This window comes from Capsicum annuum, chromosome 7 (genome assembly GCF_002878395.1).
Source record: "Capsicum annuum cultivar UCD-10X-F1 chromosome 7, UCD10Xv1.1, whole genome shotgun sequence".
Lineage (NCBI taxonomy): Eukaryota > Viridiplantae > Streptophyta > Magnoliopsida > Solanales > Solanaceae > Capsicum > Capsicum annuum.
The window spans coordinates 35,264,786-35,290,557 of NC_061117.1; the positions used below are offsets into that span (position 1 = coordinate 35,264,786).

General features: G+C 35.4%; 1 protein-coding gene across 1 annotated transcript in view; it reads right to left on the bottom strand.

Annotated features, from left to right (window-relative positions):
• Positions 1–20,992: 20,992 nt before the first annotated feature.
• LOC124885706 (glycine-rich cell wall structural protein-like) overlaps positions 20,993–25,772 on the bottom strand; it is a 38,498-nt gene continuing 33,718 nt past the window's right edge. The window contains exon 3 of the mRNA XM_047393955.1: positions 20,993–21,161. Coding sequence (XP_047249911.1) covers positions 20,993–21,161 — 169 coding nt within the window. The remainder of the gene's footprint in view (positions 21,162–25,772) is intronic.

Below are 25,772 nucleotides of genomic sequence, written 5' to 3' on the forward strand. Positions count from 1 at the left end.
TTGGATATTCCAAAAACAGCTTTTTGTACTTGATATGATCATTATGAGTTCTTGGTCATGTCCTTCAGTTGACCAATTCCCCTGCCGCGTTCATGGAGTTGATGAACCGAGTGTTTTGATCGTATCTTGACTCCTTTGTTATTGTATTCATAGCTGATATCTTGTTTTATTATAAGAGTGAGGTTAAGCATGAAGAGCATTTGCGAATTATGCTTCAGAGATTGAGGGATAAGAAGTAGTATGGTAAGTTCTATAAGTGCGAGTTTTGGTTTGACTCTATTTTCTTTCTTTGGTCATGTGGTGACTAAAGAAGGTATTATAGTTGATCCAACTAAGGTTGCAGTGGTTTGTGATTAGGCTAGACCTACTTCGCCCACCGAGATTCAGAGTTTTATTAGCTTAGCTGGGTATTATTAGTGTTTTGTTGAGGGCTTCTCTTCCATTGCAACTCTGTTGACCAAGTTCACCCAGAAGAAGATTTTTTTTAGTGATCCGATGTTTGTGCGCTGACCTTTCAAAAGCTCAAGTATTTGTTGACTTCAGCTTCTAAATTGGCTTTTCTCAAGGAGGACGTAGGATTTATTGTCTTTTGTGATGCTTCAGGCGTTGGGTTAAGTATTGTGTTGATGCAGGATGGTAAGGTAATTGTGTATATATCTCGTCAAGATTGAGGCCTCATGAGAGGAATTATCCTACCCATGATTTGGAGTTGTGTGTAGTTCTGTTTGCCTTGAAGTTATGGAGGCACTACTCGTATGGAGTCTGTTGTGAGATCTTCTCAGATCATTGTAGCCTTCAGTACTTCTTTACTAGCGAGATCTTCATATAAGGAAGCTTCGTTAGCTTGAGTAGCTTAAGGATTATGACTTGACTTTTCTCTACCATCAGGGCAAGGCTAATGTGGTTGCAAATGGCTTGAGCCAAAAGTCGACTAGTATGGGTAGCTTGGTTTATCTTACGACCCAGGAGAGACTTTTGGCCTTAGAGATTCAATTTTAAGCTAATTAGATAGATAGGCTTGATATTTCGACACCTGGGCGTGTTTTGTCATTTATGAAGGTTAGATCTTCTTTGATGGAGCAGATTCGAGCTCATTGGTTTGATGATGTTAGATTGAGGTTGATTTGAGATAAGATGTTGAGTGGGGAGGTTAAGGAAGACTCACTTGATTCAGATCGAGTTTTGAGAATTGGGGGTTGAGTTTGTATGCTGAGAGTGGTGAATTGATTAGGTTGATCGTGACTAAGAGGTATCGTGATTTGAGGTAACATTACTTGTGGAGTGGTATGAGGAGAGATATAGAAGATTTTATTACTCATTACCTATGTTGTCAATAGGTGAAGGCCGAGCATATGAGGCCTGGTGGATTACCCCAGTGGTTACCCATTCCCGAGTGGAAGTAGGAATGGATCACTATGGACTTTGTGATTGGTTTTCCTTGTACATCTCATAGTTCTGACAGTGTTTGAGTTATCGTTGATCAATTGACCAAGTCAACTCATTTTATGTTGGTTCAAGTCTCATTCAGTGCTGAGAGGTTGGTTCGTATCTATATTCTTGAGATTGTTTGTCTGTATGGTGTACTGGTGTTTATTATTTCAGATCAAGGTTTTTTGTTCACATTTCACTTTTGGAAGACGTTTCAGGATGAGTTGGGTACTACGGTTGATCTTAGCATAGCATTTCACCCCAGACTGATGGCCAGTCAGGGTAAACAACTCTGGTTTTAGAGGATATGCTCTGCGCGTGCGCGATAGATTTTGGTGGCCAGTGGGAGCAGCATTTGTCTTTAGAGAGTTTGCATATAGTAATAGTTACCATTCCAGTATTGATATAGCTCTTTTTGAGGCGTTGTGTGGTAGGTGTTGTTGCTTTCTTATAGGTTGGTTCGATGTTTTAGAGGTGAGACCTCGAGATGAGTACTTTCTTTGTGAGTCTTTGGATAAAGTCCAGGTCTTTCAGGATAGACTTTGGGCGGCTCAAAGTTTGCAGAAGTGCTATGTTGATTGTAGACTTCATGCCTTGAAATTTGGTATTGGTGATCGTGTTTTCCTCCGAGTTTCACCCATGAAGGGTGTGATGAGGTTTGGGAAGAGAGGCAAGCTTAGCCCCAGGTATATTGATCCATTTGAGATTCTTCGGACTATTGGTGATGTGGCTTATGAGTTGGCTTTTCCCCTTGATCTATGTAAAACCCCGCAAAAATATTGCGTTCATATTCAGCTCGTTAATCTCTTTGAATCTCAATATAAGATCCAACACTTAGTCAATTTTAGCCAAGTGTTCAACACTTAGTCTCATTTTAGACCTCCAAACTTCGAGGATTTATTTGATGACCATCCCGTCCTCCATTTTCTAATTTTCAAGTTGTTTTACGATGGGGCAAGGTCGTAATACATCCTGGGTGAGTTTCAAAATTTTTGGAGTAGCGTAAGGGCACGTTTTGGTGCCCAAACCAATAGCTCAGGGCGATAAGCCCACGTCGCCCCAGCTAGAGCACTGCTCTAAGCAAGGCGTCGCCCTGGCTAGAGCGGGGGACTAGCTGGGCGTCGCCCTGCAACTCCGGTCCAGTTTTCAGCATTCCACCTCCATGTTTCTAAGGGTATTTTCGTCCTTTTCAACCCATATATATACCCCAAAACACGTGATTAAAGCTCATGAACACCAAAATATACATGTTTTCATCAATTTTTCTGAAGAACAAGAGCAAGGGTTTCAATTTGAAGACCCACATTCAAGAGCTTTCACCATTAACTTTCACGGATATTTCAATTAAGGTATGCGTAGTGTTCATATATGGATTTCTTTCATCCGTGGAGTTCAAGAACCCTCATTTAATTATGAAATTATGATGTTTATGATGTGGGTTTCTTATAATCAAGTTGTTGATGTTGTATGATTCCCTGGAATCTTTATGTGAATCTATGAAATTACGTTGGAATATGAGAGGAAATCCATGAATTGAGTTGATTATGATGTGTTGCTTGATGAATTATGGCTATGCCCTAATTGGTGCATGCAAGGTGTTTGATAAAAGGCCTAAGAGACTAGAAATTTTGCATAATAGCTAAGTTATGACCTACATGATAAATGCCTACTGCTCTCTCATACTTAAATGGTTCCCATGTTATTGTTGTGCCATGCTTATGTTGATAGAATGCTCATGATGTTAAAGTATGGAATTATGCAATGAATGTATGAATTCTTCTCCATGAACAAGACTATGATAACCATGTGTTGTATGAAATTCCCCGAGTTAGTGTATTATGAATTATTGATCTTGAGTATGTATTCAAGAATTGTCAAGTCTTGTCAGTTTCCTTCCATCGAGTCCTGGGGGTACTTGTACCTGAAAAATATAGTTGTGCGCCTAGAGCCATGTCATGTTTTCATGATACTCTCAGTCAAGCCATGTTCCATAGAATTCAGTCAGTCATGTGACTCAGGAAATCTTTGAAATCTCATAAACTCAGTACTCAGTAAGATCAGTAATCTTATGAACTCAGTCAGCTATCATATATCAGTAGTATTTCGTCAATCAATGGAATTTAGTAAACTCAGTCAATGTACAGTCAGTCAATCATGTTCAGTCTCTTTAAATGAGAGTAGAAATTAACACCGAGTGAACCCAAGGATGGGAAAACACACTGTCAGATGAGGGTGTGATTCTTAGCAGTCATCCTTGTGTTCCAGAACTATGTAGCCAGCATAGGTTGAGATATCAACGCTGTCAGATGAGGGTTGATGAGGTGGATAAACACTGTCAGATGAGGGCCCCACCATTCTCTTTTGGGTACACTGTCATATGAGGGTTACCCATAGTTGTCCTAACCAGTGGCACGGTATAGAAACCCTTTCAATCAGGGCACAGATTGGACCCCAGCTTAGCTATTATAGCACATTTGGGGCATGTCAGTTAAATAACTACTTCCCATAGTTTCAGTATCAGTCTCAGTAAAAGAATTCAGATAGTTCTTCAGATTTCAAATTATCAGGACTGACAGATATAGTCAACTCAGTTACAGTATGGAACTCAGATAGTTCCAACAGATTCAAGACTGTCAGACACAGTCACTCATATTAACATTTTCAGAACTCAGTATTAGTTATATTAGATACCAGTAAATTCATGTCATTGGTATATAGATTCAGTTATCATGATTTCATTATCTCAGTTACTACGTTTCTATACATGTACTCTCACATTCATATTAGTCAGTTAATTATTATCATTCATGCATATAAACCCTATGTATTCAGCCTACCTCACACGTATACTCAGTACATTCTTTTGTACTGACGCATTTGTACTATGGTACTTTTTTTTTATATTACACCATAAGTTCAGAGACACTACTTCCAGATCAGCAGCAGCAGTAGCATTCTAGTACTCAGAGTTTAGCTGTGAGTCCTCATCTTTTGAGGACATGATTATTTCTTCACTATCTTTTGATCAGTCATTAGTTGGAGTTAGTTGGGGATATATCCCATCAACTCCTTATTCAGATTACTCAGACAGTAGAGGCTTTTCGACTAGATACAGACTACAGTATTATCATGTTTTAGACTTCAGTATCTCAGTTTTATTTTGGTATTATGATACCACTTTATTAAGATGTTATTATAATTCAGTTATGTTCAGTATTGAACCTTATGGCCTTTCAGTGCATTTTTCCGTATTATTATGACTTATTATGCAGTGTACAGGTACAAATATCAGTCATGGGTTAGCTTGTGGTCCTTCGGGGTCATGAGCACCGTGTAGCATTCCAGTTCAGATAGTTGGGGCATTACAAACTTTGTATCAGAGCCTAAGGTTCAATAGAGTCCTAGGAAGTCTGAAAGCCGCATCTAGTAGAGTCTTGTACACGGGTGTGTTGTACACCACATTTATGTACAAGAGGCTATGAGATGTTTTAAGAAACATTTTTCCTTCTTTCAGTATTCATGACGTGCCTGTGAGCATAATCATAAGTTAATCTCTCAGTCTAATCTATTTCTCCTCTTGATTTTAGAACATGCCTCCAAAGAGAAGAAACCAGCCAGCTCCTCAGCCTAAAGAACCTTTGGGCGATCATGTTTCTCATGCAGAATTTAGAACCAAATTTACCACTCTTTATCAGTCAGTAGATGCCCATAATGAGCGGCCAATAGTTATTCCGGCCAATCCAGTGGCTAACTCAGACGCAGCTAGGATTCGGGACTTCACCCGAATGAATCCTCCAACGTTCCTCAAGTATAAGGTAGATGAATACCCTCAGGAATTCATTGATCAGGTCCAAAAGGTGACAGATATTATAAGGGTGACTACTATTGAGTGTGCTGAGTTAGCCACATACTAGTTACAATCTATGTCGCATACTTGGTACAAGCAGTAGAAGTCTGAAAGGGTAGATGGTGCAGGTCCTGTAGATTGGGAGGAGTTTGTCACAATTTTATTAGATATATCCTTTCCCTAAGAGCTGAAGGAGGCAAAGGTTTTAGAGTTTATTAACCTCAGGCAAGGCAATATGACAGTGAAAGAGTATTCTCTCAGGTTTACTCAATTAGCCAGATATACCCCCCATATGGTTACAGACAACAGAGCCAAAATGAGTAAGTTTACTACAGGGGTAAATGACAGTGTGGTTAATGAGTGCAGATCTTAGATAGTAAATAGTGACATGACTTTAGCCTGACTCATAACCCATGCTCAGTAGATAGAGGAGCAAAAAATTAAGCAAAGAGAAAAGAAAAACAAAAAAGCTAGGATAGGTAGCTTCAATTTTAGACAGCCTAAATTAGGAGGGGGAAACCGTTCCCAGTTTTGTCCTAAGTCATCAGTTCTAGCTCCTTCTACAGCCAGTGCTATAGTTACTAAGTTTCGAGAAGGCAACAAAGATACAGAGCTAGGCTCTCAGTCTCAGGGTAATGTTAGCAGTGCCCGCACTAATCCCCTATGTCAGACTTGTAGTAAGAACCATAATGGTGCTTACAGAGCTGGTATCGATGTCTATTTTGGTTGTGTCAAGCCAGGCCACAGAGTCAGAAACTGTCCCCAGATGGGTTATCAAGGTCAGCAAAATTGTTCTGTAGCTCAGTTCGGTCGCCCGAACAAGCAGGGTGCCACTTCCAGTGGTACTAGTGGGCAACTCCGAAATCATCTCTATGCTCTTCAAACTTGATAGGAATTGGAACATTCTCCTGATATCGTTACTAGTATGTTACAGATCTTTCATGTTTATATTTACGCTTTACTAGATCCAGGTACATCCTTGTCTTTTGTTACTCCTTATATAGCCGGCGATTTTGGAGTCAGTCCTGAGATTCTAGTAGAGCCTTTTTCAATATCCACCCCAGTGGGTAAAACCATCACAGCTCAGTGAATATATAAGAACTGCCCGGTTATGATATTTCAGAAATTCACGTCAGCAGATTTAGTCAAATTAGAGATGATTGATTTTGATATCATTCTCGGTATGGATTGGCTTCATTCCTTCTATGCCATAGTCGACTGTAGAAATAGAATAGTTTAGTTTCAGTTTCTGAATGAACCCATCCTTGAGTGGAAGGGTAATACTTCGGCGTTCAGAGATTAGCTTGTTTCCTACCTTCGAGCAAGGAAAATGATATCTAAGGGATGTGTTTACCATCTCATTCATGTTAAGGACTCTGGTTTTGAATCTCCTAGTATCGAATCAATTCCAGTTGTTAATGAACATTCAGATGTCTTTACCGAAGATCTTCCAAGCCTTCCTCTCAAAAGGGAAATAGACTTCGCTATTGACCTCATCCTAGATACTCAGCCTATCTCTATTCCTCCATATAGAATAGCACCAGTAGAACTTCAGGAATTGAAAGCACATTTAAAGGATCTCTCAGACAAGGGATTCATCAGACCCAGTATTTCCCCATGGGGCACACTAGTCTTATTCATGAGTAAGAAAGACGGTTCTCTCAGGATGTGCATAGATTACCGTCTACTCAATAAAGTCATAGTCAAGAAAAAGTATCCTCTTTCCAAAATTGATGACTTGTTTGACTAACTTTAGGGTTCCGGTTATTTCTCTAAGATAGACCTCAGATCAGGCTACTATCAGCTCAGAGTTAGAGAATGTGACATTTTGAAGACAGTTTTCCATACTCGGTATGGTCACTTTGAATTTCTAGTCATGTCCTTTGGTCTTACCAATGCCCTAACAGCTTTCATGGACTTGATGAACCGTGTGTTCAAGCAGTACTTGGACATGCTCATGATAGTCTTTATAGATGACATCCTTGTTTACTCCCACGGTGAACAAGACCATTCATATTATCTCAGGATTGTTCTTCAGACTCTCAGAGATCATCAGTTATTCGCCAAATTCAGTAAGTGCAAATTTTGACTAAGGTCAGTATCATTTCTTGGTCATATCATTTCCGGTGATGGCATTAGAGTAGATCCTCAGAATATTGAAGCAGTAAAAAACTGGCCTCGCCCTGTCTCTCCATTAGCTATTAGGAGTTTTTTAAGCTTAGATGGATATTACAGATGGTTTATTAAGGTATTTTCTTCTATTGCATCCCCTATGTCTAGATTGACTTAGAAGAAGGTCAAGTTTCAGTGGTCAGATTCTTGCAAGAAGAGTTTTCAAGAATTGAAGACTCGACTCACCTCAGCTCCAGTTCTAGCTCTTCCATATGGTCCAGACGGTTTTGTAGTCTATTGTGATACATCTAGAGTGGGTTTAGGTTGTGTCCTCATACAGCATAGTAAGGTCATAGCCTACGCCTCCAGACAGTTAAAGCCCCATGAGAAAAATTATCCAGCTCATGATTTTGAGTTAGCAGCTGCAGTATTTGCCTTGAAGATTTGGAGGCATTATCTCTACGGAGTTCATGTCGATGTCTTCACAGATCATAAGAGCCTCCAGTATGTATTTTCCCAGAAACATCTTAATCTTTGTCAGAGAAGGTAGTTAGAGCTCTTGAAGGATTATGACATGAGTATCCTTTACCATCTGGGTAAGGCTAATATTGCGGCCGACGCTCTCAGTAGATTGTTAAGGGGTAGTGTTGTTCATATTAAGTACAGTAAGAAAGAGTTAGTTCAAGAAGTTCATCAGCTTACCAGACTAGGTGTTTGCTTAGTCAATTCTTCAGAGGGTGGTGTATGTATTCAAGTAGCTCAGAATCATCTCTAGTTTCCGAGGTAAAAGAAAAATATGACATGGATCCTAGCCTTGTCAAGCTAAAAGAGTCAATCAGAGATTAGAAAGTAGAAGTTTTCTCCCGAGGGGGAGATGGTGTTCTACGTTGTCAGGGTCGTTTGTGTGTTCCAGGTGTAGATGACTTAAGGCAGCAAATTCTTATAGAAACTCATGGTGTGCGATACTCTATTCATCTAGGGGCCACAAAGATGCACCGTGACTTGCGGGGCATCTATTGGCGAAGTGGTATGAAGAGAGATATTGTAGAGTTTGTGGCTAAGTGCTCTACATGTCGGTAAGTTAAGATAGAGCATCAGAAACCTAGTAGTTCCATGCAGGAGTTCACCATTCCTACTTGAAAGTGGGAAGAAGTGAACATGGACTTCATGATGGGTTTGCCTTGAACTCGTCATTAGCATGATTTAGTTTGGGTCATAGTAGATCGAATGACCAAGTCAGCTTATTTCCTTCCAGTTCATACCTCTTATTCAGCCGAGGATTATGCCAAACTCTACATCAGAGAGTTGGTCAGATTATATGGTGTCCCATTATCTATCATCTCAGAAAGAGGTACCAAGTTTACCTCTCACTTCTGGAAAGCGTTCCAAAAGGGTCTTGGTACCAAAGTTCATCTCAGTACATCCTTTCATCCTCAGACAGATGGTCAAGCAGAAAGGACCATTTAGACTCTTGAAGATATGATAAGGGCGTGTGCAGCTGATTTCAAGGGTAGTTGGGATGACCACTTACCTTTGATTGAGTTTGCATACAACAATAGATATCATTCCAGTATTCAAATGGCTCCATTCTAAGCTCTCTATGGTAGGAGATGTAGATCTCCAATCGATTAGTTCGAAGTTAGTAAGGCCTCAGTCATAGGGCCTGACTTAGTATTTGATGCTTTAGAGAATGTTTAGTTGATCAAAGAAAGACTCCGAGCTAATCAGACCTGATAGAAGTCTTATCCAGATGTTCGTAGGAAAGATCTTGAGTTTGAGATTGGTGATTATGTCTATCTCAAGATCTCTCCTAGGAAGGAAGTGAAGAGGTTCGGTAAGAAAGGAAAGCTCAGTCTCCGATATATCGGTTCCTTCAAGGTTCTCAGTCATTTCAGTAAGGTAGCTTATGAGCTCGAATTGCCTTCAGATCTATCCACATTTCATCCAATCTTTCATGTCTCCTTGATCAAGAAGTGCGTAGTTGACCCATCAGTCTTAGTCCCTATTCAGGGCATTGATGTTCAGAACAACCTCTCTTATGAAGAAATTCCAGTCGAAATCCTAGATTATCAGACTCGTAGACTGAGGAACAAAGAAGTCCCTCTAGTCAAAGTCCTTTAGCGAAATCATTCTGTTGAGGGAGCTCCTTGGGAAGCAAAAGAAGACATGTGTACCAAGTATCCTCACCTCTTCTCCGCCAATCCAGATCAAGCTCAACGTAACATTTCTACTTAAGCTTATTTAGTTTCACGTTCAGTATTCAATACAACTTGGTATTCAATTTCATGCTCATGTTTTATCACAAATTTGGTATCAAGTACCATTGCATATTTAGTTATGCATACATGTATCAGTCCAGTATATTATCATGCATCAGATATGCATTCTCATTATGAGAACTTCATCTATCAAAAACCTCAGTCATTCATTCATTAATCAGTTACACATGCATCAGATATGCATGTTCAGTATGATATATTCAGTTTATCAGTTATGTCAGTCATGATATCATGTTTCCTTTAATCATGTTTAGCTTGTTGTTTCCCCTCTCAGTCAGTCTCATCCGAGGATGAATATTCTCAAGGGGGAGATATTGTAAGACCCTACAAAATGTTGCGTTCATATTCAGCTCGTTAAGCTCTTTGAAGCTCAATATAAGATCCAACACTTAGAAAATTTTAGCCAAGTGTTCAGCACTTAGTCTCATTTTAGACCTCCAAACTTTGGGTATTTATTTGAAGACCTTCCCGACCTTCATTTTCTAATTTTCGTAGTACATCCTGGGTGAGTTTCAGAATTTTTGGAGTAGCGTAAGGGCACATTTGGTGCCTAAACCAGTAGCTCAGGGTGATAGGCCCACGTCGCCCCAGTTAGAGCACCACTCTAAGCAAGGCATCCCCCTGGCTAGAGTAGGTGACTAGCTAGGCATCGCCCTACAACTCCGGTGGGTGCCCAATTTCAGTATTCTACCTCTGTATTTCTAAGGGTATTTTTTTCCTTTTCCACCCTTATATATACCCCAAAACACGTGCTTAAATCTCATAAACACCAAAATATACTTATTTTCATCAATTTTTCTCAAGAACAAGAGCAAGGGTTTCAATTTAAAGACCCAAATCTAAGATCTTTCACCATGAACTTACACGGATATTTCAATTAAGGTATGTGTAGTGTTCATCCACGGATTTCTTTCATACGTAGAGTTCAACAACCCTCTTTTAGTTACGGAATTATTATGTTTATGATGTGGGTTTCTTATAATCAAGTTGTTGATGTTGTATGATTCCCAAGTTGGAATCTTTATGTGAATCTATGAAATTATGTTGGCATATGAGAGGAAATCCATGAATTGAGTTGATTATGATGTGTTAATTGATGAATTATTCCTATGCCCTAATTAGTGCATGCAAGGTGTTTGATAAAAGGCCTAAGAGACTAGAAATTTTGCATAATAGCTAAGTTAAGACCTACTTAATAAATGCCTACTGCTCTCTTATACTTAAATGGTTCCCATGTTATTGTTGTGCCATGCTTATGTTGATAGAATGCTCATGATGTTAAAGTATGGAATTATGCAATGAATGTGTGAATTCTTCGCCATGAACAAGACTATAATAACCATGTGTTGTATGAAATTCCCCGTGTTAGTGTATTATGAATTATTGATCTTGAGTATGTATTCAAGAATTGTCAAGTCTTGTCAGTTTCCTTCCATCGAGTCTTGGGGGTACTTATACCCAAAAAATATAGTTGTGTTCCTAGAGCCATGTAATGTTTTCATGATACTCTCAGTCAAGCCATGTTCCATCGAATTCAGTCAGTCATGTGACTCAGGAAATCTCAGAAATCTCATGAACTTAGTACTCAGTAAGATCAGTATTCTCATGAACTCAATCAGTTATCAGATATCATTAGTATTCCATCAGTTAATGGAATTTAGTAAACTCAGTCCATGTACAATCAGTTAATCATGTTCAATCTCTTCAGATGGGAGTAGAAATTAGCACCGAGTGAACCTAAGAATGGGAACACACACTGTCAGATGGGGGTGTTATTCTTAGTAGTCATCCTTGTGTTCTAGAACTATATAGCCAGCATAGGTTGAGACATCAACGCTATCAGATGAGGGTTGATGAGGTGGATAAGCATTGTCAGATGAGGGCCCACTGTTCTCTTTTAGGGACACTATCAGATGAGGGTTACCTACAGTTTTCCTTATCAGTGGCGTGGTATTGACACCCTTTCAATCAGGGCACAGATTGGACCCCAGCTCATCTATTAGAGCGCATTTGGGGCATGTAGGTTAAATAACTACTTCCCACAGTTTCAGTATCAATCTTAGTAAAAGAACTTAGATAGTTCTTCAGATTTTAGATTAACAGGACTATAAGATACAATTAACTCAGTTACAGTACGGAACTCAAATTGTTCCAGTAGATTTAGGACTGTCAGACACAGTCACTCATGTTATCATTTTCAGAACTCAGTATCAGTCATGTTAGATATTAGTTAAAATATGGGTGTGTGACCCACATTTGATCAAAACAACCTCAGATGGAAAATCCGACTTCTCCAGAATATCCGAAATATTGATTTTAGGGTGTTAGCATGTTTGGTTTGAATTTATAGCTTTTAAATCACATTTTGATCCTCGGTTTGGAAAGTTGTGCTTTTGGGTTTCGGGGGTCAATTTTATGAAAATGACATTTTCTGGAAAATCTGGTATCGTCATCGCATCCAGAATGTCAAATTTAGTGTGGTTGCATAATTTGTTTCCTTAAATCGGACTCCGAATGAATCCCGGGCACCCGTCGAAATCCATCTCTACTCAAAGGGAAAAATCTGCATTGCTGTTGTTGAAAATCTGCAATATAAATAGCAGATTTTCACCTTTTTTTGGCTCATTTTACTCATGTTCATCTTGCCTCTTGGGAACTAAACTCTAAATAGTTTGGGAGCTTAAAAGTAAAGTTTGTGAGAGCTTGGGAAGCTAGATTAACACCTTTTTTTTTATTTTATTACGGATTTAAGGTAAGAATTCACCCTTTTCTTAGTAATTTCTTCATTAATTTCTCAAAACCCCAAAAATCTTAGGACATGATTTTAAACCCAAATTTCACTGATTTTTACTTGAATAATATTTTTATCTTATATTACTAGTTTTCATCAATTTAACCTTCAAAATAACTCTGATTCTTGATTTTAACCCAGATTTCAAATATTTTATCTGGTAAAGCTCAAAAATAGTTTTTCTTTAATTTAAACCTCGTTTATTACTCGATTTAACTTGGGTTTTCAGCTGTAGGTTCCTAAAAATATGGGAAACATATTTTTGAAATAAAGTTCTGATTTTTCCCTTCTTTTTTGAAAACTTATTTTGGGGAGGACCGTTTTGACCCCGAGTCAAAAGTAGTCATTATGGGTATCATTGGTTTTGTTTTAACGCATAGATTTCATATTTGATGTTTTCAGTAGAGTTCGAGATTATTCGTGAAAAGTAAGGTCACGGGTTCAAGTGTAGCAGACCGATTTCGGCTTTTGAGGTAGGTTATGGCTTAACTCTTCAATTGGACTGGGTAGTAAATGATGGTACAAAATGCATGTTAAGGGTGGTAACTAATCATGAAAAATATCTATCTATATGTTGTGCCTGTGTGGGGGCTTATATGTGACGTAATTGTCGAAATTGAGATATTATGTGATATGTTTGACCTTGTAGGGTCCTATGTGAAATTGATAGCCTTGAATACATGTGAATAATTATATTGTGTTGTTTAATGCGGTACCATTGATGTATTGTGATTATATTCATACTTTATTGGCATATGAGACATGTGGAAGTTCATGGATAAGACAAAAATAATAAGTGGATATTGGCTCACGTGGTTATGGAAATGTATCATTGTGGTTGGTTTTGGAAATATATCATGTGATTGGTTGTGAAAATACTTACTGTGATTGGTTGTGTGCATTACATCTTCATATCATACTCATTCATGAAACATTAGTACCACCGTGGCAACATCTGAAAAACCCTGGTAACACCTTTTTAAAAATATTATAATAGCTTATAAAACCCTTTTTGAGGGATGTGTTAAAAAGGAGATATGAGATATGTGGATTATAAATAGGTTGACGAACCCCCCATGGGTCCTACGTCGAGAAGCTTTAGCCCCGTAGGGTCTTACGGGGATTGTGCGATAATCCCAGAGATTGTGCGACAACCTTGTGCATCATCATCCTCATCATCATCACCAAATACATTTCACTTACTTTGTTGTGTTTATGTTTTTTGTATTGCCTTATTGACATATCATCTATGTATTTGTCTAACTTTCCTTTACTTGTATTTGATGATCTTATATCTACATGCTCTCTCTTGTTCTATTTATATGTGACATAATGTATAGTTGTGTTCTATATCATGGTTTGTTTTTATAATATGTGTGAGATATATTAGAATTATTAGCGCAAGCGGTGTGAGCTGCCGTTGTGGGACATTTTCTGATTGCAGTTGACGTACCCTTAGTGTTTATTTTGTTTGCTTTATTTACTTCTTTGCTTGGTCGGCCTATGATACCTACTGAGTATAAGTAGACCGTACTCATGCCTACTGCCCCATTTTGATGCAGGTCCTAGCTCGAGTGCTCCTCAACTTGCTTGACTCAAGCGATTATTGGAGCCTCCAAGGTAGTAGTTGGACATTCATGCGTCCGAAGTTTACCTCTATCTCTCTATACTAGTTATGTCTTTATTAGTATTTAGAGACAGTTATTATTCCTTTGTGGTTATTTTTCTGATGTATTTGACTCCTGATTTGTATTAGTTGTTCTTATACTTTTGACACCTAGTTTTGGATATGATTGGTAGTTTGGATAAATTCTTTCCGTATTGTTATGATTACTTATATGGTTCAGCATCATTCTAGAAGCCTTATCGTGGGATATTTTAGTCTTTTCTACTTTTCGTACTATTTTGGGTGATAGGCTTACTTGTCAAGGTACCCTGCGATAATTGCTATCATGACCCTCATTTTTGGGTCGTGACATATACTTAATTTGTGTCTTATATTATGTATATGCTTTGGAAACACTAGAAACATTGAAAATACTGAGAAACATTAGAAATACTAGAAGGTTTTATGCCAATTTTAAGGCTACATGCCTATTTTTAAGGTTGTATGCCCATTTTTAAGTTGTGTGCCAATTTCAAGGATATGTGCTAACATCATCAGCATCATCATTGCCATAATAATCTTATACATTTTACTTGATTTATTGTGTTGATGTAAGGATTGAATTTCCATAGTGAATTGTTATATGTGTACTTGCTCTATACCCTATTATTTATACTTGACCACCTTATATATACATGTTCTTCTCTGTTTGTACTCGTATGTGGTATATTGTATACTTGTTTTATACTTGTTGTATTTTTTTATATTTGTGATATATATATAAATATATATATATATTAGAACTATTCGTGCAAGTGGTGTGGGCTACCGTTGTGGGATATTTTCTGATTGCAGGTGACGTGCCCTTAGTATGTATTTTGTATACTTTATTTTCTACTTTGATCAGTCGGACTATGATACCTACTGAGTATAAGTCAATCGTACTCACTCCTACTTCATCCTTTTGGTACAGATTCAGGTTCAAGTGTACACCATGTTGCGTAACTCAGGTGACTATCAAAGCTTTCAAGGTAGTTGATGATTTTCAGGCATATAGATGTCTTCTACTACCTTTATCCATTGACTATGTCCTTATTTTCATTTCAGAGACAGAGTTTTCCTTGTATTTGGATATCTCATGTATTTCATTTATATTCGAGTTGGACTAGATACGTTCTTATACTGTTGACTCCTGGTTTTGGGAGTTATGATTGTATTGTTATGTTTCTTTCCGCATTTATTGTACTTGTAGGGTTCGGCTCATTTTAGAAGCCTTACCAAGGTTATTATTGTCTCCCCCCCCCCCCCTTTTATGTCGGTTTGGGTGATAGGCTTACTGGTTAAGGTTCACCATGACAAGTCTCATCATGACCTATGAATTTTGGGTCGTGGAAAAGTCAACGTGGAGGTCGGAGAATTTTGGTTATATCTTTTCATCCTCTTCATTATTTATTTTTATGTTAATTCTTTGGATGATTTGTTGTAATTGCTCTATGTCTTTGTAGAGCTAAACGTTTCATTCTAAGATTATAATAGGTAACAACATAATTATTTAGTAACTTTTTTATTTGATTTATTTGATTATCATTATAGTTGTTCTTATATTCTTATGCTTACTATTTTAATGCTTAGCTACCATTAAAATAATTTTATATTCTTATTGTGAACTTGAAAGGAGAACCAATGAGATAAATAAAAAATATAGGAAGTAAGATCTTTACTTTAATAAAATAAAGAATTGATTTGTGACTAGGATAGGAATATACCTAAATCGCCTTACTTGGTTACAAAATGAAAAGATATTTAAATACATTCGGATTGGGTTATCAGATCCCCGCTCAGCGATATAGTTGTCAGGTCAATTCGAATAGATGATTAGAGGCTCGAAAGATCATGATCATATAATCAACCCCGTAAATCAATAACTAGATAATTAATAAGGTGATGAAATTGACACTCGACATGATTATTTGTAACGACCTGAATTTTTGATAAAATATGTAAAAATATGTGTTTTGTGTGATTTGACTATGTTATCCCTCTCCGTGGTTGTATTAATGTATTTCTAAAGTGTGGGGAAGATTGGCATGATTTTCGATGCATTTTGGTGCCATATATGTGACTTTGTGGTTTTTGGCAGCTTTAAGAGCCTTATAATTGATTTCAGTTGATATCTTTTGATCTATTTGATAGATGGTAGAATGGACTGTGCCAGCAGATCCAAAATGTTAGATTTAGGATGGTAACATATTTGGTGTGATTTTATGGCTTTTAGATCACATTTCGACCTCGGTTTGAAAAATTATGATTTTGGATTTTGGGGGTCAACTTTGTGAAAACATCATTTTTTTTGAAAATCGGATATTGCCATTAAGTTTGAAACGTTGAATTTTATAGGATAGAATAGTTTATTTGCATTTATGGGATTTTGGATGAATCGCAAGAGGCTCGCAGAGACTTGAAAATTCCCATCTGGTGCACTCAAAATCACGTGACTTATCTCGCAATCGCGATTGGATAGCAGACAGAGTATCGTAATCACGACACCCCTTCTGCAATAGTGATACCTCTTCCAGGCAAGGTTCTGCGATCGTGATCCTGTTCCGTGATCGTGATAGCTAGGTATATATATATCCGTGTTTTCACTATTTTTGAGACATGGAGTTTAGGATTTCGCAATTTTGAGCTATTTTCTTCACTTCTAAGCTTGGGTAAGCTCCAATACATCTATCTCAATTGATTTCTTCAATCTTGTCATTGAATTCTTGTTTAACCCAAATTTGAAAGTGGAAATTAGGAATTTTGGCCTAGAAGGTTCAAATTTACATTTCTTCGAAATAAACCACGATTTCTACCTTTTTCACTTGGATAATGTTTTAATCCTATAATTATCGGTTTTCCCTCAATTTAATCTTCAAAAGAACTTCGATTCTCGATGTTTAAATGGATTTCAAAGAATTTATCCAATAAAGTTTTAAAATGGTTTTTCTTCAATTTGGACCTCATTTTTAACTCATTTTTGCTTGAATTTCAACTGTATACTCCTTAAAATATAGGAAAGATGTTTTCAAAACAAAGTTATGATTTTGTCCTTCTTTTTAAAAATTTATTTTGTGGGTTCGTTTTGACCTAGAATTAAAAATAGGCAATATAGGCGTCGTTGGCTACCTTTTAATATGTAGATTCCATATTTGATATTTTAGTTGATTCTAGGTCTGCTCTTGAAGAGTAGGGCTTCAGGATCAAAGTATTGCAGATCAGTTTTCGACCTTCGAGGTAGGTCATGGCTTAACTCTTTCAGACTGGGCTGGGTAATTAATTTGTATACAAAAGTATGTTAAGTGTATGGAGACTAATCCTAAAAAATGGCTATCTTATTGTGTTGTGCCCGTGGGGGCCTATGCGATATTGATAACCTTGTATACATGATGATAATTGTACCTTGTTTGATAAAAAAATTTGTTGGGGTACCAATTGTATGTGTTTTGATGTATTGATACTCTATTGGCATATGAATCATGTTGGATTTCATGAATGGTTAGAAATAATGAGTGGATATATGGCTCATGTGATGGTATATTGGTTAGTTGTGGAAATACTCATTGTGCTTGGTTGTGGAAATACACTTTGTGGTTGGTTATGAGCATTTCATCCTCATACTCATTCATGAAACAATGGTACCACCATAGAAATATTGAGAAACATTGGAAACACCTTTTTATGACAGAAAATATGGCATCTTATAAAACCCTCGAGGAATGTGCCATGGAGGAGATATGGATATATGGATTATATATGGGTTGACGAACCCCCTATGGGTCCTACATCTTGTAGATTTAGCTCCGTAGGTGTATATGGAGACTATGCGCGGTCTCAGAGGTTATGCGAAAACCTTGTGCATTACATCATCATCATTATTGTATTTACTTTATTATGCTAATGATGTGATTGTATATTCTGTTTGACTTGTTACCTATCCATCGTTCTAACCTCCCTTACTTGTACTTGATGCTCTCGTATATGTTCCCTTTTCCTTTGCTTATATGTGGTACAAATATATACTTGTATTCTTTTTTGGTGCTTTGATGTATTATATAAGGACATTACAGAACTATTAGTGTAAGCGGTGTGGGCTATTGTTCTGGGACATTTTCTGATTACAGGTGATGTGCCCTTAGTGTATATTTTGTATGGTTTATTTTCTACTTTGCTCGGTCAGCCTATGATACCTATTGAGTATAAGTAAACCGTACTCATCTCTATTGTGCTCTTTTGGTGCAGATTCTGGAGTGGGTGAGTCTCACGTGACTTGATTTTGGGGGCCTTCAGAGTTTTTCAAGGTAGCGGTTGGACTTTCATGCCTCTAGGGTCCACTTTAATATTTTTGTATTAGCTTATCTCTTTACTAGTATCCGGAGACAGATATTGTTCCTGTTGGATATTCTGATGTACTTGACTCATGGATTGTATTAGTAGTTCTTACACTATTGACACAAGGTTTTGGGAGTTTGGTATAATATCTTTGGTGGTATGTTCCGTTTTCATATTATATTTACTTGACTCGACTTCATTCTAGAAGCTTTGTTTAGGGTTATTTCTGTCTTTTCCTCCTTGTGTATCAGTTTGGGTGATACGCTTACTTGTCACGGTTTGCCGCGACAAGTGCTATCATGACCCCTTGGTTTTGGGGTCGTGACATTGTTAGCAAATTCATAATCCTAGATCAAATCATTCATTGATTGTATAAAATATGTTTCTCATCTTGGCCAATTGTTCATTAGCTATTTCTTTTATTATTATTATTTTTAGTTTAGTTAATTCATAATACATCTTTTGGGATTTACTTCAAATGAATAATAAGGATTAGTTTAATTTAGAAAAATAGTTAGTCAACAAGTCCATGTGGGTACGATAGTTGGACTCTTAATTCTATATTAATTGTATGATTGCGTATATTTGCATGTGCGTGTAGATGAAATACCCTTAAACCACTAATTTATAATCTATAATCTATGTCTACAATTTATAATATATTAAAAGTGTGAAGAGTCTTAGAAATGTTGTTTGAACTTTTTATCCTTCATTAAAAGTCTTTGCTTTAGACAAAATCATTTTTGCACCATTTTTTCCTAATATTTAAACAAGAAATACTGTAAACCCCTAAAAACATAAATTAAGAACACTAAATTGCAAGAATAATAAACAAAAAAAACAAATTTTATAATATAAGATAAAGGAACCAAATACAAGAAATGGCCTAAAATCTCTAAAAACATAAGTGAAAGAACATTAAATTGTAAGAAACTAAATAAAGAAACAAACTTTGTAAAAAAACAAACAATTACCAATCAAATAAAATAACACCAGATTGTGAAACTAGAAAACAAGACAACTGAATATTAATTCATTTTGATATTGTATATTGAATTGGCTAACAGAACAGATCAAGAACATGATAGCCATTTCATCATTATTTTTTTTCTCGCAAGAGCCATGAAAGAAAGTTGCTCAACCATGAAAGAATGACGAAAGAAAGATCAGACAAGTAAATACTAGTATCAAGGTCGTCTTCAAAAAATATTAGTGGCCTAAAGCAAAATTTTAATATGAGGCCTTAATATATGCACATAACAAAAATATTATCAATAATTTAGAGTTACTTTGATTCGCATGTACTACCTTTTTTATTGTAGTATTATTAGAAGACATTAAGCATTTAACTTCACATAATAATAATATTATTTATAAGTATAGACTAATTTTAATTAATAAGATGTTACTCATTTGCTTACAATGCATTACCTTGAATATTATTGTGCAAACTTTCTTTATTAATATGGAGATTTGATAAAAAGTTCTTAAATATTTTTAATAAAAAGTAGATAGTTCTTCTTTCTTTTTTATAAATTTAAATTTGTACCTTTTATATTTTGCAATCTTTAATATTATTTTAAGTAAATTAAAACCATAAAATTCATATTACATTTTTTGGGGCCTCAAAACTTTTAGGACCTAAAGCAAACATTTTACTAGTCTTTCCCTTGAGCCACCCCTAATTAGTATATATAGTTAGAGGTGGCAAATCAAGTTTATCCTGCCCATCCCACTACGTTCAAATTTAGATTGGCTATTAAAATACCAATTTATCAACCCAACCCATTTTCAACCTGTTAAGAGGTGGCAAATCAGTGCATCAATCTGATGACACAATTAACATGACTTTTGAGAATCAATGATGCATTACAGTTATAAGAATCATTCATACAAATTAACTACAACTCAGTATACTATTACATCACCAGCACAATACAACATCAAACAAGGATCAATGGTGCATTACAGTAATAAGAAGAGCTCATGCTAGTTAACTATCACTCAATACACTATTAAGACCACTAGCAAAACACGAAAAGTCTAATACCCAAGATGGTAACCAAAAGCAAAAGCAAAGAAAGTACCCACACATTTTTCCTCTCCTTCTGGACATCAGTATGATAACACAATTAACATGAATTTTCAGGATCAAAGATGCATTACAATTATAAGAATAATTCATGGTAGTTTACTACAACTTAGTACACTGTTACACCACCAGCAAAATGTACAAAAAATCTAATGTGGATCAATGATTCATTACAATTATAAGAAGAGCTTATCTACTTAATTACCACTCAGTACAGTGTTAATCCACAAGCAAAACATGAAAAATTCAATATCAAAGTTGATACTCAACAGCAAAAGTAAGAAAGTAGCCACACATTTTCTCTCTCTTACAACAGAAAAATAAGGAGACTACAAGTGGTCTTGCAAAATACTATAAGAAGTATAAGATGTTCTTGACCAATATTTGTTCTTTCATAACCTTTCAACCTTGTTATCTATGTGACTCATAAGGGCTTTGAAAATATACAGTGAAACTCATGCTTTAATCACTTAGTATGAGAAGCACCTCCACTAACATCAATGTTTGCATCTTCACCATTAGTTTCTCCTGGAATAATAGCTTCACCATTAATTCCCTCTTGAACATCTTCTTCACCAGCAATGACAGCTTTTCCATTATTACGATCCTCCAGAAGAGTCAATCTACTAAAAAGACTGCAATAATAATATTGTTAAACTGTTTACTAGAACAATCATCAAAATAAATAAATTTAAAATAGAAGTATATTAGAAGATCGATTAAGATCCAAGTGGTTTAAAGATTTTTCTTAACTTATGACTGAATAAAAGCTTGAAAGCCAATGCTTGACTACTGAACTTCACCAACCAAGTTAACTAATGCATGCAAGAATGTTGCACCTTCATTCTGAATAAAGGCTCGAAAGACAATGCTTGGCTACTGAACTTCACCAACCAAGTTACCTAATGTATGCAAAAATGTTGCACCTTCATTCTGAATTATTGCTACTATAACAGTTGTCTCTAAATAAATAATCCTCTTGAAAAAAAATTCTTTCGTAAATGATAAAATCAAGTTTATAAAGAACAGACATAAAATAAAAATAGTATACAGATGACATATTGGTCAGAAGTTTTCCCAAATTTTCAGATTAAGAGCAGTTTGAGTTTGCACATTATTCTCAATCCTCATGAAAAAAATTTCTTTCCTAAATGATAAAATCTAGTTAGTAAAGAATAATCCATAAAAATAAAATACACAGATCATACTCTAAAAGATGTTGTGCCTAATCTAGATCAGATTGAGTTTGCACATTATTCTCAATCCTCCAAAAAAACTTCTATTGTAAATGTTAAAATCAATTTAATAGAGAACAAACCAAAAAACAAAAATATTACACCATTCATACTCTGACAGATTGGTCAAACATTGCGTCAAATACAAATTACGAACAGTTTGAGATTGCACATTGTTCTCAATCCTCCTGATAAAAAACTTCTAAGAACAAATCAAAAACAAAAATAGTTTATAGATCATACTATGACAAATTGATCAGACGCTACGTTGAATCAAGATTAATAGCATTTTGAATTTACACATTATACTCAATCATCCGCATGGACCTGTACAATAATAAAATTAATAATGCTGAGAAAAGTTAAGTTAGCAATTTGAATTTGCATATTATCGAAATAAGAGTAGTTATATTTCGAACTCTAACGTGACAGTAATAAGATTAACTACATTTGAAAATCATGATTGAAAATTTTACTCCTTAGTAGAAATCAAGAACCCTTAAAACACTAATAACCGTAAAAACAAAGACACTGAAATCAAGAAACTTAATCCCTAAAATTAAGAACCAAAGATCAAGCCCAAAACCCCAACAAAAAAAAAACTTAAAAACAAAAAATATCCAAAAAAAAAATTAAACAATTACCAAAAAGATAAAATAAAAAATTACCGTACAGATGAAATAACATAATAAAATAATTAAACAATTACCAAAAAGATAAAATAAAAAATTACCGTACAGATGAAATAACATAATAAAATAACCAGAAAACAAGAAACAATATATAAAAACATAAATCAAGAGCACTAAATTATAAGAACAATAAATAAACAAACAAACTTTATAAAAAAATTTAAACAATTACAATATAGACAAAATAATATAAGATAAAGGAACCTAATACAAGAAATGACCTAAAATCCCTAAAACAGAAATCAACACTAAACTGAAAGAAAAAATAAATAAAGAAATAAACTTTGTAAAAAGAATTGTAGCTGACAACATCATTTGTATTTCTAAACAATTGAAAAAAAATTGTTATTTTTCTTCTACAAACACTTGTGTTTGTATTCATTGATACAAATTATATTTTATTAATACAAATACAAATGATAAATTACAAAGGTATAAATATTAAATTATATAAATACAAATCTTACATTTGTATCAAATGATACATATTTGCCATTAGCATACAAATGACACTCCCTCCATCCCAAATTACCCATCCCAAATTGAGATGGCACATTGATTAAGAAAAATAATTAATAACATGGCTAGTTTACCATAGTACCCCTATTAAATGACGTTTACATTTTAATTTGAAGAAAAATTAATTAATGCAAAGGGTAAAAAAAAAAATTGTCTCTTCTTTGATTAATGAAAAAAAAGAAAAGTAAAATGAGAAATCAAATTAGAAAATTTGGGATGGGTAAATTGGGGCGGAGGGAGTACTTGTTTATGTACAAATACAAATGATAAACTTGACATATAAATACTGACGAGATATTTGCATTAAATGACACATTGTATATTATATATATTAGACTTAAGTAAATACAATTAATTCATATATTTATTTGTATACAAATACAAATGATAAATTATATTCATTGTTAAACTATTCAAATACAAATAATAAATTTATCTAAAATATACAGTAACATACGAATAAGTTCAAAATATAAAAAAATATTAAAAATAAAATACAACAACAACAAAACAAATGAGAGAAAAAAAAGGAGAAAAATGAAAAAAAAAAAAAAAAAAAAAAAAAAAAACAAAAAAAAAAACAGGAAAGAAAAAAGGTTGCAAAGAAAAAAGAAATTAAAAAATATATATATATAAAAATTTAAATAAATAAAAAAAACAAAAAGTAAAAAATGAAATTAAGAAAAGGGGAAAAGGTAAAAAGACAGACAAATGAAAAAAAAAACAGACAAAAAAGACAAAAAAAAAAAAAGAACTTGAAAAAGAAAGAGAAATAGAGAAAGAAAGAAAATTAAAGGAGAGAGACTAAGAAAATTAAAGGAGAGAGACTATAGATTGTATTTAATTGTCAAGAGAGGTTGTGGATTGTAATTGATTGAAACTTAGGATAATTATGTAATATTCTGTACTTTTACCTAACTTGAAATCGTCCTAAGAATGTTAGAAGCTTAGACTAAAAAATGAATCTATTTTTGTACACATGAAATTTTTAACATTTTCACTTTTTGTCATGTGGAAAATTGAATTAGCTTTCCAACGATACCAATTTCGTCAAAATCTGACATCGAAAGAGAAAGTTATGGCCGAAATATAGAAAGCAGTCAAACTGTCCAGGTGCGATGGTGAGAGCAGACAGACAGAGCTAGCGATGGACCGTCGCCCACGCTGTCGCAGTGAGGCAGTAAGATCACCTTTTGCCTAATAGCGACGGCTCAGTCCGATGGACCATCGAGCTAGCGACTGACCGTCACACAAGCCGTCGTAAGGGAGACAGGGAACCCCTATTCTGCTCAGGTGCAACAGTCAGGACTGACGGACCGTCGACCCAGCGATGGACCATCGTACCCACCGTTGCATACCCCGTTCAGTTATTTTAAAGTCATTTTTAAAAAGGGTATTTGGGTCTTTTTTACCCGTTTTAATCACTAATTATATCAGATCAAGGCTTATAAGTTCATTATCCATCTACAACATCAAATTATCAAAAATAAGCCCCAAGAACAAAATCCATATTCTCCTTCAAGGAACTAAGAGATTCAAGTTCTTCAAGTCCAAGAACTTTAAGAAACTCACAACCCAGGTATGTCATGTATTGATTCATGGGTCTCTTTCAGCCATGAAGTTCAAGAATCTCTTTTCAAAATCCAAGATTTGGGTATTTGTGAATGTTTATGATTTAAATTGAATTGAAATTCATGTTCATGATGTTGTGGGGTTTTGATTTATGTTTTAAATCACATGCTTCAATGATTGACTCTAGTATATAAAGTTTTGCATAATAATTATGATAAACCCCCTTCAATTTACAAGTTGATTGATATATCCATGATTATTAGATGTGTCGATGATTGTATAACCAAAGAATTCTCCCCATGTGTTTGATTAAATGCCTATGTGAAGGAAAAGTGTCATACTAGTATAATAATATGAAATCCTCATTCATGTACAAGTTCATGCATGTCAAGTGTTTGATGAAATATCTTAGTCATGAATTATGGATATATGTGTGGCCATTGTGGTGCTTTAGAAATTGTACTTCATGAATTCTCCAGTTTATTATATTATGGATTGTTGATGTTGATAATGTATTCAAGAAAGTCATGCTTTGTCAGTTTCTTTCCATTGATTTTTTAGGGTACTTATACCTGAAAAATATAGTTGTATGGCTAGAGTTAGTGTCATGTTTTCAAGATACTCTTAGTCAAGCCATGATCCATAGAACTCAGTCAATCATGTGACTTAGGAAAACTCAGTAATATAGAAATCTCAGCACTATTTCATCAGTCAACGGAACTCAGATAACTCAGTCCAGTTTAGTTCAGTTAATCATGTTCAATGTCTATTTAGATGGGAGTAGAAATTAGCACCGAGTGAACCCAAGGATGGGAACCCACCAGTTATATGAGTGTGTAATTCTTAGAAGCAATCCTTGCATTCCAAAACTACGTAGCCAGTGTATATTGAGACATCATAGCCTGTTATATGAGGGTAGGTGAGGTGGCTTAACCTGTTATATGAGGGTTCCCACCATTCTCATTAGAGTTACCTATTATATGAGGGTTACTCACAGCTTGTCTTTACCAGTGGTGCGGTATTGACACCCTTCTAATTGGGGTTACAGATTGGACCCCAACTCAGCCATAATGGCATATTAGGGGCATGTTAATTAGATGACTACTTCCCACAGTTTCAGTTATAGAACTCAGATAGTTCTATAGAATTTAGGACTGTCAGATACAATCAACTCAGAATAGTACAAAACTCAGCTAGTTCCTTCAGAACTTTGACTGTCAGATACAGT